Source organism: Catharus ustulatus, chromosome 21, assembly GCF_009819885.2.
Source record: "Catharus ustulatus isolate bCatUst1 chromosome 21, bCatUst1.pri.v2, whole genome shotgun sequence".
Classification (NCBI taxonomy): Eukaryota; Metazoa; Chordata; class Aves; order Passeriformes; family Turdidae; genus Catharus; species Catharus ustulatus.
In genome coordinates, this window is record NC_046241.1 from 3399092 (window position 1) to 3415025 (window position 15934).

At 45.8% G+C, this 15934-nt stretch overlaps 1 protein-coding gene across 1 annotated transcript in view; it reads left to right on the top strand.

Annotated features, from left to right (window-relative positions):
* The window catches only part of PAPPA (pappalysin 1), a 180033-nt gene that overhangs the window by 106080 nt on the left and 58019 nt on the right, over nt 1-15934 (top strand). The window contains exon 11 of the mRNA XM_033077497.2: nt 15767-15880. Coding sequence (XP_032933388.1) covers nt 15767-15880 — 114 coding nt within the window. The remainder of the gene's footprint in view (nt 1-15766; nt 15881-15934) is intronic.

The following is a 15934-nucleotide window of genomic DNA, read 5'->3' on the forward strand; positions in this document are numbered from 1 at the left end:
TGTGTAGCCACAACTCAGGCGTGTTTGTTGTACCCAGATGAGATGAAGTTGTCACAGTGTTGTTTAAAAAAAAAAAAAAAGGGAAAAAAAGGTGCTATATTTATAGGCAGAGCAGTGGCATATCACACACACTGGCAGAATGAATGGGAACATGCCTCCTGTTATTGCCTGGCCCCTGGGGAGATAACAGTGTGCTATTTACTTCCAGCAAAAAGAATTTTTGCTTTAGCTCGGCTGGTCCTATTACAGCAGCTTCAGTGCATGGGGTTCACTGACCTTTTTAATCATATAGATGTTGGGAAAGTTTTTGCTTCCCCCAGGAACAAGACAGTTGGCTTGGGAAAGCACCTGACTTGTCACTCTGGAGAGGTTAGGTGGGGCAGCAGGTCATCAGTCTGTTAGCTTGTGGAGATGAAAATTAACCTAAGATCTCCTCTAATCACTGCATGTAATGATCACTGGTGTGTAAACATGTTTGGCTTCATTATCTGCACAAGCACTGAGCATTAGGGGTTTTCTGTATTGATGAAAAGAGCACCTTTCCTCACCCAGATACCTTTCAGAGTAGGTTGTGTGCTTGTTGGTCTTGGGCAAACTTTTCGTGTTGTTGCTGGGTAGCTTCCTGATTAATCAGAGTGGTATTTGTGTTGGCTTCTCATCAGGAATGCCATGAAAGATATGTTTGAGTGCAGTGCCCAGCAATATACAGAATACATAAGCTGCCTGTTTGTTAGCCATCCCCGCCTCTCATCATTGCCCCAGCGTTCTCAAGGCGCTTTAAAACATTTTAAGCATGTCCTGACTTAAAATGTTTCTCATCCTTAGATATCTCAACACCAGGTTCTCTGCATGACTGTCATAGTTCTGTCAAGGCTTTTTCTGAGGAGTTTGCATCCCAGGTTGGTCGGTCGTTGTGGTATCTCAGCAATATCTACCCGTGTGCCTTGTTTACTGCTGGGGGATTGATAAGCACAAGCTGGAGAGCACTTTCCTGTTATTGTAGGGCTGTTTCTGTGACCTCTTTGCTCAGTTCACTGCAGACATTGCCCATGTCTGCAGCTGGCTTTTCCTTAGATACCCGCAGTTAGTTATTACTTTGAGATGGCTCTTACATCACTTGTAGTGTGAGGCTGCAGAATGGCAACATAGTAAGGGAGATAAAAAAGAAAGTTTGCAGTATAAGATTTGTTTTGAACAATAAAATGCTTACAAAGAGTGACACAGTCTTGGCAAAGAGATACAGATTTGAAAAATGGAAAGGTCAAACAGCCCCCCCTTTAAACAATCACCCTTTCTGCAGAAGCAAGACTGAGAGACATCCACTTCTACTTTTCTGGCAGCCACCCTTCAGTGCTGATTAAGAAATATTCTCAGTACTGACAGCATCATATTCTGAGCCAAAGAGGGCCAGTCAGCAACACTGCACCAGCACAGAAATGCAAACACCAGCGCAGGGCAGTTTTGCACTTTGATTTCTCATCTTGTCTCCTCCACAGACATGGGAGCAGATGCTGCTCAGTTACCTGTTGTCAGCTGCAGGAGGAATTCAGCAATAAAGGCTTTGCTCACTCTTGAGCTGTTTTTATATTCCCCCTCCTGCTTCTGCTGTGAGTTTGCAAACAGCTTCTCCTTGCACATCAGTTTTCTTCTGCCACAGTTTATGCTGGGTGAGTGCATTAGCTCCTGTTAGTCTCTCTTGCTGGAGTCAGTTGTACTGAGCAGGGAGGATTTGGATATTTTGCTAAGGAGTCTGGAGGAAGCCTCTGACAGGCCTGTTCCAGGAGGGATGCTCCAGCTGGGGTGAGCAGAGCACAGGCAGGTGAGTGCAGGCTGATCACAGGACACTGGAGATGCCACTGCTCCTTTCCTCTTGCTGCTCCTGCTTTTGGAGAACGGATTGACCTGCAGCTTTCCTCTGGGCCTTTTCAACAGAGAATTACGGGAAGGGACTAATGGTCTTAGGCTGATTCCTGACCTTGTTACTCCTGTCACAGCAATGTGTGCTCAAGATTTGGCTGCTGGTGTGGGTTACTGATTTAGAGGGACAGTCCCCCAGGAACTTTTGTTGCATTTCCTCTCAGCTGAGTAGAAGTTGTTTAGACCAAGTAACCATATATATATATATATGTATATATATGTAACCTTTTTTCCTCCCTATGCCATTGTTTGAGCTTGGTTTTCCAGTGCATGGAAAAAGCCACACAGCTCAGGCACAGTTAACAGAACAGGGACTCTTTCCCAAGGCTGCTGGGCACAGACAGATCCTGGGATTCGTTTTAATTCCCGGACTAAAGAACACACCCTGTTCTCTTCTGGGTACCCCACAGGGGCTTCTGTGGAGTAAGAAGTTGTGGAAGAGGATTCCTATTACATCTTTCCCACAAACAGAGGCCCCCTCCTGCCCCATTACTGTTCCCACAATTGCACTCATCCAGACTTGCTGCAGCAAACCTTCCACCAGCAGCAAAGATGTCTAGAATTGCAGTATGTCTGGAATAGCCCACAGAAGGGGAAGACAGGAGCACAAAAATATCCTGACTACTAAAAGAAACAACATGGCAGAGTGAGGGCTCCAAGAGTGGTAAGAAAATACTGTAAGAAAATTGAAGAGAAAGATGATGAAGTTCTCTGCCATGCAGTTTTATTCTGTCTAATAAATATAATGCTGAAAATAATTCCCCAAAGATCCAGCAGAGCCAGCAAATAAAGTAATACTGAACAGGAATGGAAAGAGAGGAAACCTGCAACTTTTAATGGAGAAGCCATTCCTTTCCTTTGGGGTGATCTTGCTGAGAAGAGGGAGGGTGTCTGTCTGTCGGCTCTGCAAGTGGCCCTTTTTGAACTTCCCAATTCACAGCCAAGTCCTGTTGCTCTTCAACGGTAAGAGTTTTGTTGTGGTTGGAGGGATAAAAAAATCCCCATTTTTAATAAGATGATTTGCTTTGCAAATGTCTTTGTTATTTATAGCCGAGCCAGACTTTGAACCACTAAGCTCTGGAGGATGAGGGCAGAATCCCACTAAGAAAAACCATTAATGGAGGAACCATGAGTGATCAGAGACCAGTTCTGGAAAAAGATGAACTGGACACTGTGCACAGGCTGTCACAGGAGGAATGTAGGTTTGCCGTACGCGGCTGAGCTCATTTCCAGTACTGGCTGATCTACCAAAGGGCTTCAGCTTAGGTTACACAGTCTCCAAGTCTAAAGTTAGTTCCAGGGGTCCAAAATTTTGTGTTCATTTCCCCTGGAAACTACAGACCAGCCAATTTGGTCTTTTGCCTGAGGCTGGAGAGCTGCGTCATAAGCCTGGCCCTGACTGTCAGGCAAATTCAGGCTGGAATGCTCCTTCCTTGGATCAAGTGATGATATTTTTCATATTTTTTTTTTCAATGTGCAATGATTAATTAAACCTTATCACAGCCACATTGCTTGGTTTCTGTTCCATTTAATAGAGGTGGAAATGGGAGCATGGAAAGGTAAAGCTCCTGTTTGAGGTGTAGACCTCAAAATCCTTCAGAGACATTGCAGGCACTGGGCATTACTGAGCCTAAACCTCCCAAGGACCAGGAAGCTCAGGATGTCTTGAAAGGGAAATGTTCCTATCTTTGATAAAAAGAAAATTGTTCAGGGCTTGCTGAGAGTTGCTGCCTGGGAGCAGAGCCCTGGAGGGGTTTGAGGTCATTAAATCTGCATTTTAGCTCTGTCAGCCCCCTCACGTCGTCCTGTTTGTGAATTAATCACTCTTGATCCTAGCACAGTTTAGCTGTTAATTCGCAGTACAAAAGCTGTCCCACCATCTCCTTGTTTTAATGGCTGGAAATGTTGGTTCCCACCTGATGTGCTGGGAAATCTGGATTCTGCAGCCAAAGGAACTCCACTGGTCCTTATATCTGCACGTTTGCTTTGCTGCTGTGCCTCACTGGAGGACGTGCTCCATGAGAAGGGTCTCAGGTGAGGGATGCTACAAGGATGTGTCATGTGCCATCAGTGCCACAACTCAGGAATGATCTCACTGTTCTGGGGAGCTAAATGAAATGAGAAATGGGATTTCTAGGTAGGCTGGCTTGGAGAGGGCTCATTTGCAGAGAGTTGACTGAGGAAGAGCATTACCCTTAGAGTCAGTTCAGAGCTGGCTGGAGGATTCTGCCCCTCACCTGCTGTCTGCTCCCAGGCAGGACAGACAGGGATCTCCTCCATCCCCCTGGCTTCAGTGCTCCTCTGCTGCTGGCTGGAGTAAAGCTCAGACCCCATGGCTGATGTCGTAGCCTCTGGCTGATTTGTGTAAGGGGAGGACAGAAAGAACACAATGAGATGTCAGAGGAGATTCCAAGCAATTTTGACAAACACTCAAGGGATTTTTTTTTTTCTTTCCACTCCCTTCCCCCCCTTGGTTTTTAGAATAATTTTTCAAGAGCACATATGCAAGTCATCTTAAGGAAAACAGAACAGTGAGTACCAGGGGCTGGTACACTGTGTTCCCTTTGTGTACTGTAGAGAAAATAGATAAAAGAAACAAAGAATGATGCAGAGAGCAAAGCAGCCAACCGTACTCTCAGAGAGGTTCAATCTGACTTTTTCAGAGATGAAGGTCAAACCAAAAATCCTCAGGTGCCGGAAATTGGTCCCATCTTCCTAGAACCAAGAGACATTTACCACTAATGAAACGAGAGCAGAATTCCATGCCATTTGTTTTTTCTAGAAGCAAGAAGAAAGGCAAGAAAGGAATATTGTCCTGGGCAGCAATGGGGATTATGTGCTTCTTTAGGAAGCAAATTACCATTTTATGATCATATCTGCTGTACACCCAGCCACCCACCCAGATTAGAGGCATCAATAGAGAACAGCTTGGACCCCCCTGGCACTGGCGAGCTGGGCAGCCGGACCCCCCAACAGAGGCACTGCTCATTAACATGCACTCCTCTGAAAGGAGACCCCCCTCCTCGGCCCTTGCCCCTCAACCTGCCACTCTCCCCGTCTGCTGCTGCTGCTCACAAGCCTTGGGATGCAGAGCATGTCCAGCCGTGAGCGTGGGATAGCTCCCCTGCATCCCATCCGGGTTGTTTGTCTTGGGTCCCTCTCCATTCAGAGCAGAATGATTTTGCATAAATGCATCGACACGTCTGCTTTGTTCATGCACGAAGGGTTCTCGGCATTTCTCATCCCACCCCCGCCTGGCCATCCTCTCCCTGCTCCCTGGCATGTGGCTTCACCCGCTTTTCCATTATTTCCCTGTGCAACAGCAAATAAACCTGCCTGAAGCAGTGCCAGGCGAGCCAGCACAGTTAAAAATGCCCAGATAGATCTAAACCAAGCAATGGGAGAAGGGGATGGAAAAGGGTGCAAGAGCAAAGCCATAATGGCTTTTACTCTGTAATTTGGTTTCATGTTCTGCACAAGGAAACATGTCAAATATGTAAACAGAGCTCTCCAGGGTTGTAATGTAGCTACAAAACCACGGATGTACAGGCAGGCAGGGTGCTGCTCTCCAGCAGAACGGAATGCCATCCCCAAAACCACACGGTCATTTCTTTAAGCTGAAAGTAAACTTTCTCATGCCAGGAGCAAAGAATTTATTTTTTTTCTTGTAAATGAAGGATTGTCTGCACCACTTGTTTGGAGTACCATAGGCATTTTAGCCCACATTGTCATAAGACACCTCGTATTTCGAATGCCAATGAATTTCAGGGTGTTCATCTTAAGATGTCTCTAAAAGGCATGGTTTTGGAGGATGGTGTTTGCCCAGTATTGTCCTGAAGGCGTCTTGAGTCAACCCCTCTGTCCCCACCTGGAAATAAGAATCAGCTTTAATAATAAAAATTAAAATAGCAACATATGAGAAAAAAGAAAAATAAAAGAGCAAAGCAAAACTCAAAAAAGAATCAAACAACAGAGTGAGGACCATTTGGATACACTGTTGAGCTGCTCCAAGTCTCCTGAGCTGTGCTTGCCTTAGTTGGAGCTGTAACTGTGGAGGAACCCCACATCTGTGCTCACTTTTGGAAGTGCTGCCTGCAAAGCTGGAGGACTGCTCTTTCCTCTGAGGTCATTTCAGTGGGGAATCTGATAAGACATGATTCACCCTGATAATTCAAATTCACATCTGGTAAGTGGCCCAGCTCCCCGTGCTATCAGCAGGAGTCTCCTGGGGACTGGGTTTCCACCATCATCTCAGGGTCTGGCTCCAAGCTCCCACACGTGCCAGGAAATGGTTATTTGCAGGACCAGTGCTATTATCTGTCCCCACATGTACCTCCTCTCTGGAAGAAACCCTCAGTTCAGGAGAACATCAAGTTCTGCTTAACCATTTTGGTCACTGGGCCAAAATCCCTACACTTAGCACAAGGAATGCCATTTTTCCATGTATTTGGTAATTAACCCTTGCATCATCATGCTCAGAGGAGACAAGCCACTCTGCAGAGAGGGGAAGGTGAAACACAGGGTAGAGACCTTCTTCCCACCTTTCTCCATCCAAATCCTTTTGAAACCTTTGTCCTTCCAGCAGAGCTGCTCTGTCACTGTGTGTACACTGTGAGGGGGAGCAGCTGGAGAGGGAAAGCCTCTCTCTGTGGAAATGTGCCTGTTTCCCAGTGGTTGTTCCTGGTGAGAAAGGCTGAGCCTTGCAGCTGGGTGCTCCTCCATCCCCTCTGCTCCCAGTCCATCTTCTCAGAGCCTGCTCCTGGAAGGCAGTGAGGCTGAAGGAGTGGGAGCTTCCTCTTCCACACAACACTTTAATTTCTCCAGTAACTTTCTGGGAGCAGCTAGGAGTTCCTGTGAACTCCTCAACAAACCTGGGACATCAAGGACTAGATGCTCCAAGTATTTTGGCTTAATTTGTTGGAGTTTGGGGTTTATCAGAGCAGCCAGGGTTGTTCCAAGGTTGGAGGGGAGTGACAGGCTTCCCCAGACAAGCCTTTTCTTGGGTGGAGACATGCATGGGCTGGAGGCAGCAGCTGCTCTGTGGACTCTGCCTGGATGGTCCAGCTCATTCAGAGGAATTTATTTGCAGGATGGTTGTTTGGTTACTCTGCTGTTTCATGGGAAAAGCCCAGTGAAGCAAGGGGGAGCCTTTTGATTTTCATACTGCAAGCTACATCTGCAGGTACTGAAAAACAAGCCAGAGAGTTTAATCTCGATTAATACCCGTTGTTGTAGGGCTGATAGCTGGATGGGAACTGAAAGGTTTTGCCAGCTGAGGTGTGACTGCTCTCTGGAGCACAGGGCAGCTCCTCTGAGCCCCCTCCACATTCCCCTGGTGACTCTCTGCAGCCTTCCCTTTTCCTATTAAATTCAGAGCCTCTTCCCAATGTATCATCTCCCTGGATGTATCCAATTAAGGCCTGTTGACAGCCCCGAGCAGGCTCACACCCTCAGGATTAGAGGCATGTGTATGTCTTCATATAGGGAAGGCGAGCAGCAGGGTGTCTGGCTGGCTCCCTGGGAGCACACTGGGGAAAGCTGAGCCTGCAGAGGGAAAAGGAGCCAGGGAGAGGGAGATTTGCACCCCAGTAATCCCTGCCTGTGGAAATGCTGTGTGCTGAGTGTTGTGTGTGGTTTACACAGCGTGTTTACATGGGCCATAACCCTAAACAAAGCTGAAAAGCACAGCTTTTCACTGGAAATAAAAGTACTGGAAACCCCTGGTTTTCTGCACATGAGAAAGTTTTGTTCTTTAAACACACAGATGTTTTTAAATGAAAAATCACTCTTTTGACCTTTTCTGAGTGTGATCATGTGCTCGGGGCTGACATTAACCACTGCAGGGCTGTGTGCTGCAGGCAGAGCTTAGCCAGGGGTCTGCAGGTTCAGGGTGGCACCTGCCCTGGCTCACATCCCTGGGGAGTGGCTCCTGTGCCCCCCGAGCACTCAGGGGGTGCAGGGAGTTGGGGTGAGGTATGGCAGTATTTAGGGTTTACTCCTACTGTACTGGAACCAAAAGCAACACATTTTTTTTCCCTGCGTGAAAGCTGAAAAATTTGTGATTTAATTTTTTTTTTTTTTTTGCTTATGTATCTCTCTTTTTATCAGTGTCATTGTCCAAGTGCTTCTAAGCATTTCTGTCCACCTCAGCCAGTGTGTTATCCTGATGCAGAACTCAAGTTCTTAAGGGATTTGTTGTTGTTGCTTTTGTGTTTTCTCCACCTAGCTGTGTGTTTTCTTCATCCACACAAATGTATGGCACCAGCTCAGGGAAGGAAGGAGGGGGTGTTACCAAGTACAGGAGGAGCAAAAATACAATCAATCTAGTGAGCCAGAACCATGCATATAATAACAAAAATATATTTAAAATCCTCCTAAAGTGTGGCACACATTCTGCCTTCGACAGTTTGTTTTTCTGGTGCCAGCCGCTGCCGAATGAAACACTCCAGTCAAAGGAAAAACAAAAAAAATCACTTTTGCTCTGCTGCTCGGTGATGAAAGCTGATGGGATGGGATTGTTTTGCTTTGCTGCAGCACCCCACGGCCAGCCTTGGCCCGCAGCTCCACGAAGCTGTGCTGCAGTGGACCTGGCCGGTTCAAGTTAGAGACGGGCAGCTCGGGAACCCGAGCGCTCAGCCAACAATAATGTTCTGGCTCCTGTATTTGTTTAACCTCGCTCTCCAGTGGATGGATATACAGTCTGCTAAAGCACTTATCAGTCTATAATGCCTTCACACTTCTGTGAGCAGTAATGTGGAAGTTGTAGGCAGGAGCTTGTGCTGCAGCTTGAAAATGTCTTTTAGCTTTAATGAGGCTGATACTTGCAGAACTGAAGGCATAAATTCTTGTTTGGGTGCTGCTGCCTGATCCTGTCTGTCTGGCCCATTGCATGGGGTGCTGTTGCTACTAGTAGGTGTATTTGTGAATTTGAGCATAATAACAGAATGTAGTTCAGGGCTAACTCTAGGAATTATTGCTCTGAGCTGAGATCCTGGCAGTGCTGGCGTGGAAGACGCCGATGTTTGAGAGCATCTTTATGTCCTACTGCCGAGCTGAAGAAATAGCAGAGGTCTAACTGGAACAAACAGAAGCACATGTCTAATTGCTGGATTGAACTTTTATGTGCTGCACAGGAGACTGAGTGTTGTTCACTCAGAACTATCTCTTGATTCTGCATCCCTTCAGTTTGCATCTCTGAAAAGCAGAAGAAGCAGGAGCAAGTGCAAATTGCACCCAGGAGCTCCAGATGCTGGGGTTTACTTGTGGGCTGCTGTAAAAGATGAGTTGATTTTTAAATCCCATTAGTGCAATTATTTCTTCTTTTTCTCAATCTATTTTTCTGTAGTTTCTGGCCCTGGCTTAACTGACATCCTCATGGTGATCCTTTGAACCGTGCAAAAATCATCTGGTTAGGGTTTTGTTGGAAAATCAAAATTCCATATTGTTTTTTTTTTTCCATGAGTCCAGCAAGCATCCTAGATATTTGATTACACCTGGCTGGCTGTCAAAGCCCATGTGAGTTTGGGATAGGGCCAGTCAGAACTGATTTACAGTTTTTTCAGATATGCCATGTGAGGTTTATGGTTTGATGTGATTTTGATTTGAACTCACTGGTTTTAAATGAAGTTTGCTTTGAATCTGGAGATAACAGAAATTCAAAGGGAAGCTCAAAGAATGCGGGTCTGCACGATTTAAAAATGGAAATATATTGTTCATACCAGCTCTTTGGAAGTGAAATAACTGCATTTTTTGAGAAAGCTGAAGTTAATAACACACCTTGAATACACATGCAATCTGGGCCATCATCTAATGGAAATCCCTGTAGCTCCTTCTCGCTTGCCTCGAACTAAACCAACCTATACGACAAAATTAAATAGCCCTTGCATCTCCCACTCATTTCTGAATCACAGCCCTGTGTTACATCCAAAACTCTGAGGAAATTTCCCTTTGGAGATGAACACTATTGTTGTAAAGTAGAGGAATTTATCATCATGTCACATTGCAGGCACACTATTGGTGCCCTGTCTGTGGTGTTCTCACAGAAAGGTCACTTTCCAATTACTAAAAATCCAGCCAAATCTTCAGCTGAAAATCGTGGCTCAGTGCTAAGGAAGCTGTAATATCATGCTAATGAAATACTGAGTCTGCAAGGTCCAGACACATCAGCTGCTCCAGGTTCAAAGTGGCTGTGCTGAGGCTGGACACAGGGACTGGCAACAGGGCTTTATTTCATCCTGCAGGAGATGTAAGCTGCTTCCCAATCCCACAGCCAAATCCTGTTCTTCATTACACGGGGAAAAATGACAGATGAGATTTCCTGACTTCTGAGCCAACTGAATCTGGGAGTAATATAGCATCAGTGTGTTACCCCAGGAGTTTCATCAGCTTCCAGTTGATAAAGCTTTTCTGTGGATCACCTGCCCACATGCCTTTGTCCTGGAGCAGGACATGCTGCAGTTTTTCATCTTCTGCCATCAGAGCTTCAGGCACCCCAATGAAAACTGGCAAAAGCAGACAAAGAGCATGAAACAGTAAAACTGTGTTATCAGACACAGAGGACAAGGAGAGTTTTGGGGGAGAAGCTGCAGTTGATGAGCATCAGAGATGAGGGGCAGTTGCTGCTGTGGAAGGAGCAGTAGACTGTAAAGTAAGGTGGCTGTTGAAAGAGAGAGACTCAGGTTTCCTCCCTCATCCTATGCTTAGACTTTCTGCTGCTGAATCTCAGATTTGATTTTATTTTTTTTATTTTATTTTCTGCAACAGAAACCCATTTTTAGTGCACATAAAACTAAATATGTGTAGCAGTTTGGAAAAAGTAGCTTTGAATGTTTTCCTTAAGTTTTAGAGGCCAACCTGGAAGGACCCAAGACTGACATTCATAGTTAGGCAGGGAACTCTGGACTCAGATTTCTGATGGGACAAGTCCACTGACAAAGACATCTGATAAAGATACTTGTCCAAAAGCACTTCTGACCAGAATCTAGAAGAAAACACAGAGCAAAATTCCTTGTGCTGCTGTGTGTACAATTTCCATTTGAGCTCTGTGGGCCCTTGAGGTTTGAAATGGTCAGAGAAATTGGCTGGGGTTTGTTGGAGCCCAAATGGGGGCCTTTCTAATGGTTTGGTGCTCACTCATGTGGGCAACTTCATTTTTTCCCAACTCCAACCCAATTCCCAGCCTAAATGAGAAAAGCAGAGCAACAGCTTTGAGAACAGATTGGAGGTCTGTGCTGCAGTCGGCAAACTGGGTGGTGTCCATGTGACAGTCAAGCTGCCTTACAATATTGGGCAATAAACAAGCAGGAACCTTTCTGATATTTAGCAACTGCACCATAGTTTCTCATCCTTGGGTAAGATTAACCTTAGGTCAGCAAGAACAATAACATATTTAAGAATAAAAGGGCTGGGTGACTGCCAGCACCCTGGTCTGGCAAGGGAAGGAGAAAGTTTTCAACTGTAAGGGATGTGTTAAAATGCTGCTTATGTCATGACTGGGGTCCTCTGGCATGTGTTGAGTTAAATAACATCCTGCAGAGCAAACAGATAAATATTGTAGATTAATTAGGTTTCAGTATTACAGCTGAAATCTGTTCTTTAGCTGGACCTTCAAAGAAAAGATGTTCTGTTTGTGCCTCCATGAGTTTTGTATCAGGCTGTGAGTTTTCTTTTGCACTTCTGCAGCCTCACTGAGGATGTTTTGTGCTCAGTAAATAGCTGGTAATGTGGGTTTTACCAAGAGGTCTTCTTCCTGCCTGCTCCATGGCTGCAGTTTTGCCAGCAGGACAGGGTACAGCTCGTTTCATCCCAGAAACACCCTGAGTTGTCTGTCTGGGTGCAGAAGTGTCAGCAGCACAGTCCCCTGTAGAAAGGAGTGGGGAGAGGAAGCTTGTGGAGCACAATCTCCACTTGCACCCTCCTCTCCAGAAGGAGGATGCTCGCCACTGCCTGACCAGGTGCCCCTCGTGGGCAGACTGAGCTCGGGGACACAGTCTGGAGGAAGCCCTGCCATGGTTCACCAGATGGGATTTTGGGAGCAGACAGATCTGTGCACTGGAGGTTTGCTCTGTTTCCAGCCGCCCCTGGGCATGCAGACAGGCACGTCCGCTCCAACCACGGTGCCAGAGCTGACTAGGGCAGCATCCCAGCTTAAATAGCAGCTTTCTGTCTGCATGGAGAATTATTTTGATCTTACAATGCTGAGAGGCACCAGTGTGTGCAAAGCCTGTGGTGTCTGACTGTGCTTGCTCGGTGAGAAGGTCAGAGTGGGATGGGGTCTGTGTTTAGCCCACTCCTGTGGGGAGCTCTATCCTCACACCTGTGTGTGCTCTCAGTGACATCTGAGCATCTTTTTGTGTCTTGTAGCTTTTATCCTCAGCACACCTGTGTGGTGAGGGGGGACATCATCCTCATCCTCAGGGAGCTCAGCCTGGAGAGGCCAAGTGCTGCCCAGGAGGTTGTACTGGAGCCATGCACTGTCACAGTTGGGCTGGGTTCTAGTCCAGCACCCAGTCCAGGGCATTTGTGATCCTTAACCTGTAGTTCAGCTGCAACAGGAACCCATCAACACAGATTCACATTGCCTGCAGTCACGGCATGGCTGGGAATCATTCACGAGGGCGCCTTCCAAAATTTGCTCTTCAGCAAGTTTTCCCATATTACTTTGAAGGAAATGGAGTTGATTGCAATAGTAAATGTGTTTTTGATGTGGCAAAAAGCTAAGTGCTCCCAATATATCACTTTTCCCTTTCTGCTGACACATTCCTTGGTCCCCCTGAGCAGAGACGGAAAACAGGAGAGGCGGTTTGAAGAACATGTTGTGCCTTTGATTGACAAGAGGTTGTATAAATCAGTCAAAGGGAATCCTCCAGGCATTCCCTCTTGTGGGAACATCCCACAGTGCTCCCTGGCCTTGATCGTTCTGTCTGCCGATGTTTGTGTACAAAATGTGTGGGTGGGAGACGAGCTGGATTTGAACCTCCGAGAGGAACAGACATCAACTCTTCTAATTGAAAGCAGCTTCCTAGGAGGGGGATGACATGGGCTTCCAGTAACTAGACACAAATAGTCGCCGCATACTTTGGAGCACATACTAAGCTCCTGTGGATATCCCAGTTGCTGTGTGGGTCTGAGAATCTGGATAAGCCCCAGTGAGTGAAGTTTGGAGCGCTGCGTGATGCTGTCATTCTTCAAAGCAAATACTTCAGTGTTTGGTAACACCCTGAAATGAGAAGTCTATGCCTTCCATCCGCAGCTGTCAGGTGCTGGAGCTGCTGGTTTGCATCACTGTAGCAAACTGGAGGACCTTAGGATATTATCTGTTTCTCAAAAGTGTGAATTCCTGTGAAGAGCAATGAAGAGAGATGATGTTCTGTTTTCCAGGCCATTGGAACTTGTAGTTCTGAAAGTGTTAGTACTGCACTAATCGCAGAATCATTTCTCTTAGAAAAGATCTCTAAGATCATTGAGTCCAACCATTAACCTAATTCATAGGGGTCTTCGGGCTGCTGCCACATTCTGGGGTTGCCTTAAAAGCATCTCTTCAGCAGAGTATTCTCAGGCTTGGCAGGTGTGATGTGACATTCAGAGAAACAGGGATGGATTTACCAAGTGAGATGGTGGAGTCTGTAGGTGACAGGAGCTGTTTATCCAATCCAATTGTTTTCAGAGAAACTTAAAGAACTTTTTTTTTTTTTTTTGGCAATGGCTAAGTTTGCTGGCCAGCAGCAAGTGGAGAAGAGGCTCTTGTAGCCATTCATCTCTGTTAGACTTTTCCCACACTTCTCAATTAGACTGTTCCAAAAGAACCTATACCCCAGGACCACTTTGAAACTTGTCTGGGTAGTGATGGATCAGCCTCAGCAGGGGGAAGCTTATCTAACCTGCTCAAAGCAGGCCAGGCTGACAGCCCACGTGGCCTGAACACAGGTTCTTTATGCAATGCTCAGATTTTTGCTAACATTCTCCAGCAGAAGCAGAAAGTGCTAGGGTTCACACACGCACACAAATCAAACAAGGCATTTAAAAGTTATCAGAGATTTCCAGCCCACCTCAGCAGGGGTTTATTTTGGGTTAGAATCAAACTTTTGGTGAAGGTCTGGGTGATTTCTTAATACAAGTTTTCACTCATCCATTAAGTGGCACTTAAAAAGCCCTGAAAGTCAGTGCTTGCGTTTCTTTCAGCCACCTTTTTGGACTAATAGAGCAGGAGGAGAAGTAAGAGTAAGAACAAAATCATATAAAAGTAATGAGACCTTTGTTCATGTCAAAGAGCTCTCTGACCATATATATTGCAGATGTGGGTAAGATAAATTCCCTAGCTGGAGAGGTATTAAAATAAAAACCGTGCTCCCAACAAGACACAGGCTGCTGAAAATACAAGAAGGGAGAGTTGCGAAATGGTACATGTTGAATTGCTGGCCTGGATTTCAAATGCCAAAGATAGTTTATGTAAAGCCTTGCTCTGCTGTAAAATGTAACACTATCCACTGGCTAGCCTCAATGAAGCTTGGTCCCAGTTGTTTCAAAAAATAAATAAACTAAAAATCTTCTTCCAGCCCATTAAAGCTGATTTATGTTTTGCCTGTAAGATTCCTCTGTGCTGGATCTTGAGGGACTCAGATTTTAAAGGGGATTACCTCACTTTTAGCCAATCTGGTTTCTCCTTCCCAGGCATCCCAGGCTGTCTGCAGTGCCCAGACTTTGCCTGACACACCAAAAGGGCATTTCTATGCAGAATTATCGAGTAGGCACAGGATTTTGGATGGCTGTTAATTCTCTTGTTTCACTTTAGGCTTCTCTTTTTGGTTTAATAATCAAATTGCTGATGGGAACAGCTTTACTGACAGCACATCAGCACAAGGAATTCCATTTATTCCTTTAGTAATGACAGTCAGTGAGTTCAGCAAAGGGTTGTGAATCCAACAGGTACCTTTCAGATGCTCCAGGAGCCTCAGCTATGAGTATCCCTCTAATGAAGTAGTAACTTTTTCCATGGTGGACATTCTCTTTTTTTCTGTTTGCTGTGGAGGTGGAGGCTGTGGTCGTTCATGCTTCTTTTTTGAAGCAGCTTCACTGAGCAGTGTGTTTTCAGGGTACATCTGACCATTTCTTCATTTTCAGCTTCACTTTCACATCTGACATGCTGATGACACTGCAAGGCACTCTGCTACTTAGATTCTGTCTGAGTTTTTTTAGCTTTTCATCCATAACAGAACTTGGGTATCATGTACTTTGCTGAAAAGAGCAGTTTGCCTCCAATCTCACTGCTGCCTGCCATGGAAAGGCTGCAGGTGTAAGAAGAAGCTGATTCCACTTGCAGAGCTGGTTGGCAAAAGAGGAAATCAGTTTGCTTAAAATGGGTTCTAGATGCAGGACTTTCCTGGCTACACCTGGTTCCAAATTTATAGGGCCATGTGTGGCTCCTCTGGGATTCCAGTAATACCAGGTTTAAATAGGGCAGTGCTGGAGCACCTCCACACTGTCTGTGCTGGGAGCTGGGGTGTTCAGAAGTGATCACTTTGGACTCCAGTGGGAAGAGTTCTGGTCCATTTGGGTGGGAACAAAGTTGTTCTAAATGCTGTCAAAGACCTGCTACCAAATTCAGAGATTGTTGGCTGCCATCCAGCTGCTGGGAGTCTTTAGCTCCTGTTCATGTTTCAGTTTTTCTTACTGGGGTGGAACACCTGGAAACTTAATTTTGAATAATTTCATGGCATTTAGAAGCACAGTTATTGTGCATTACTTTATCCTTGGAGTGCACCTGGACTTTGTTTCCCCACTCCAAGCAGTCAGAATCCTTCCTTGCTGTCCTCTACATCAGTTTTGGTGTTTCTTTTTTTTCCTGCTGCAGACGTGTCGAACCAAGGTGATTGACTTGAATGATGGCGTCTCCCAGTACGCCTGGTACCCCTGCACAGCCAACTTCCAGTACTCCCACATGACACAGACCATTTTCTGGCTGAAGGTAGGAAGTGCACACATCATTCAGAAGTTTCCTCCTTGCCTGCCTCTACAAAGA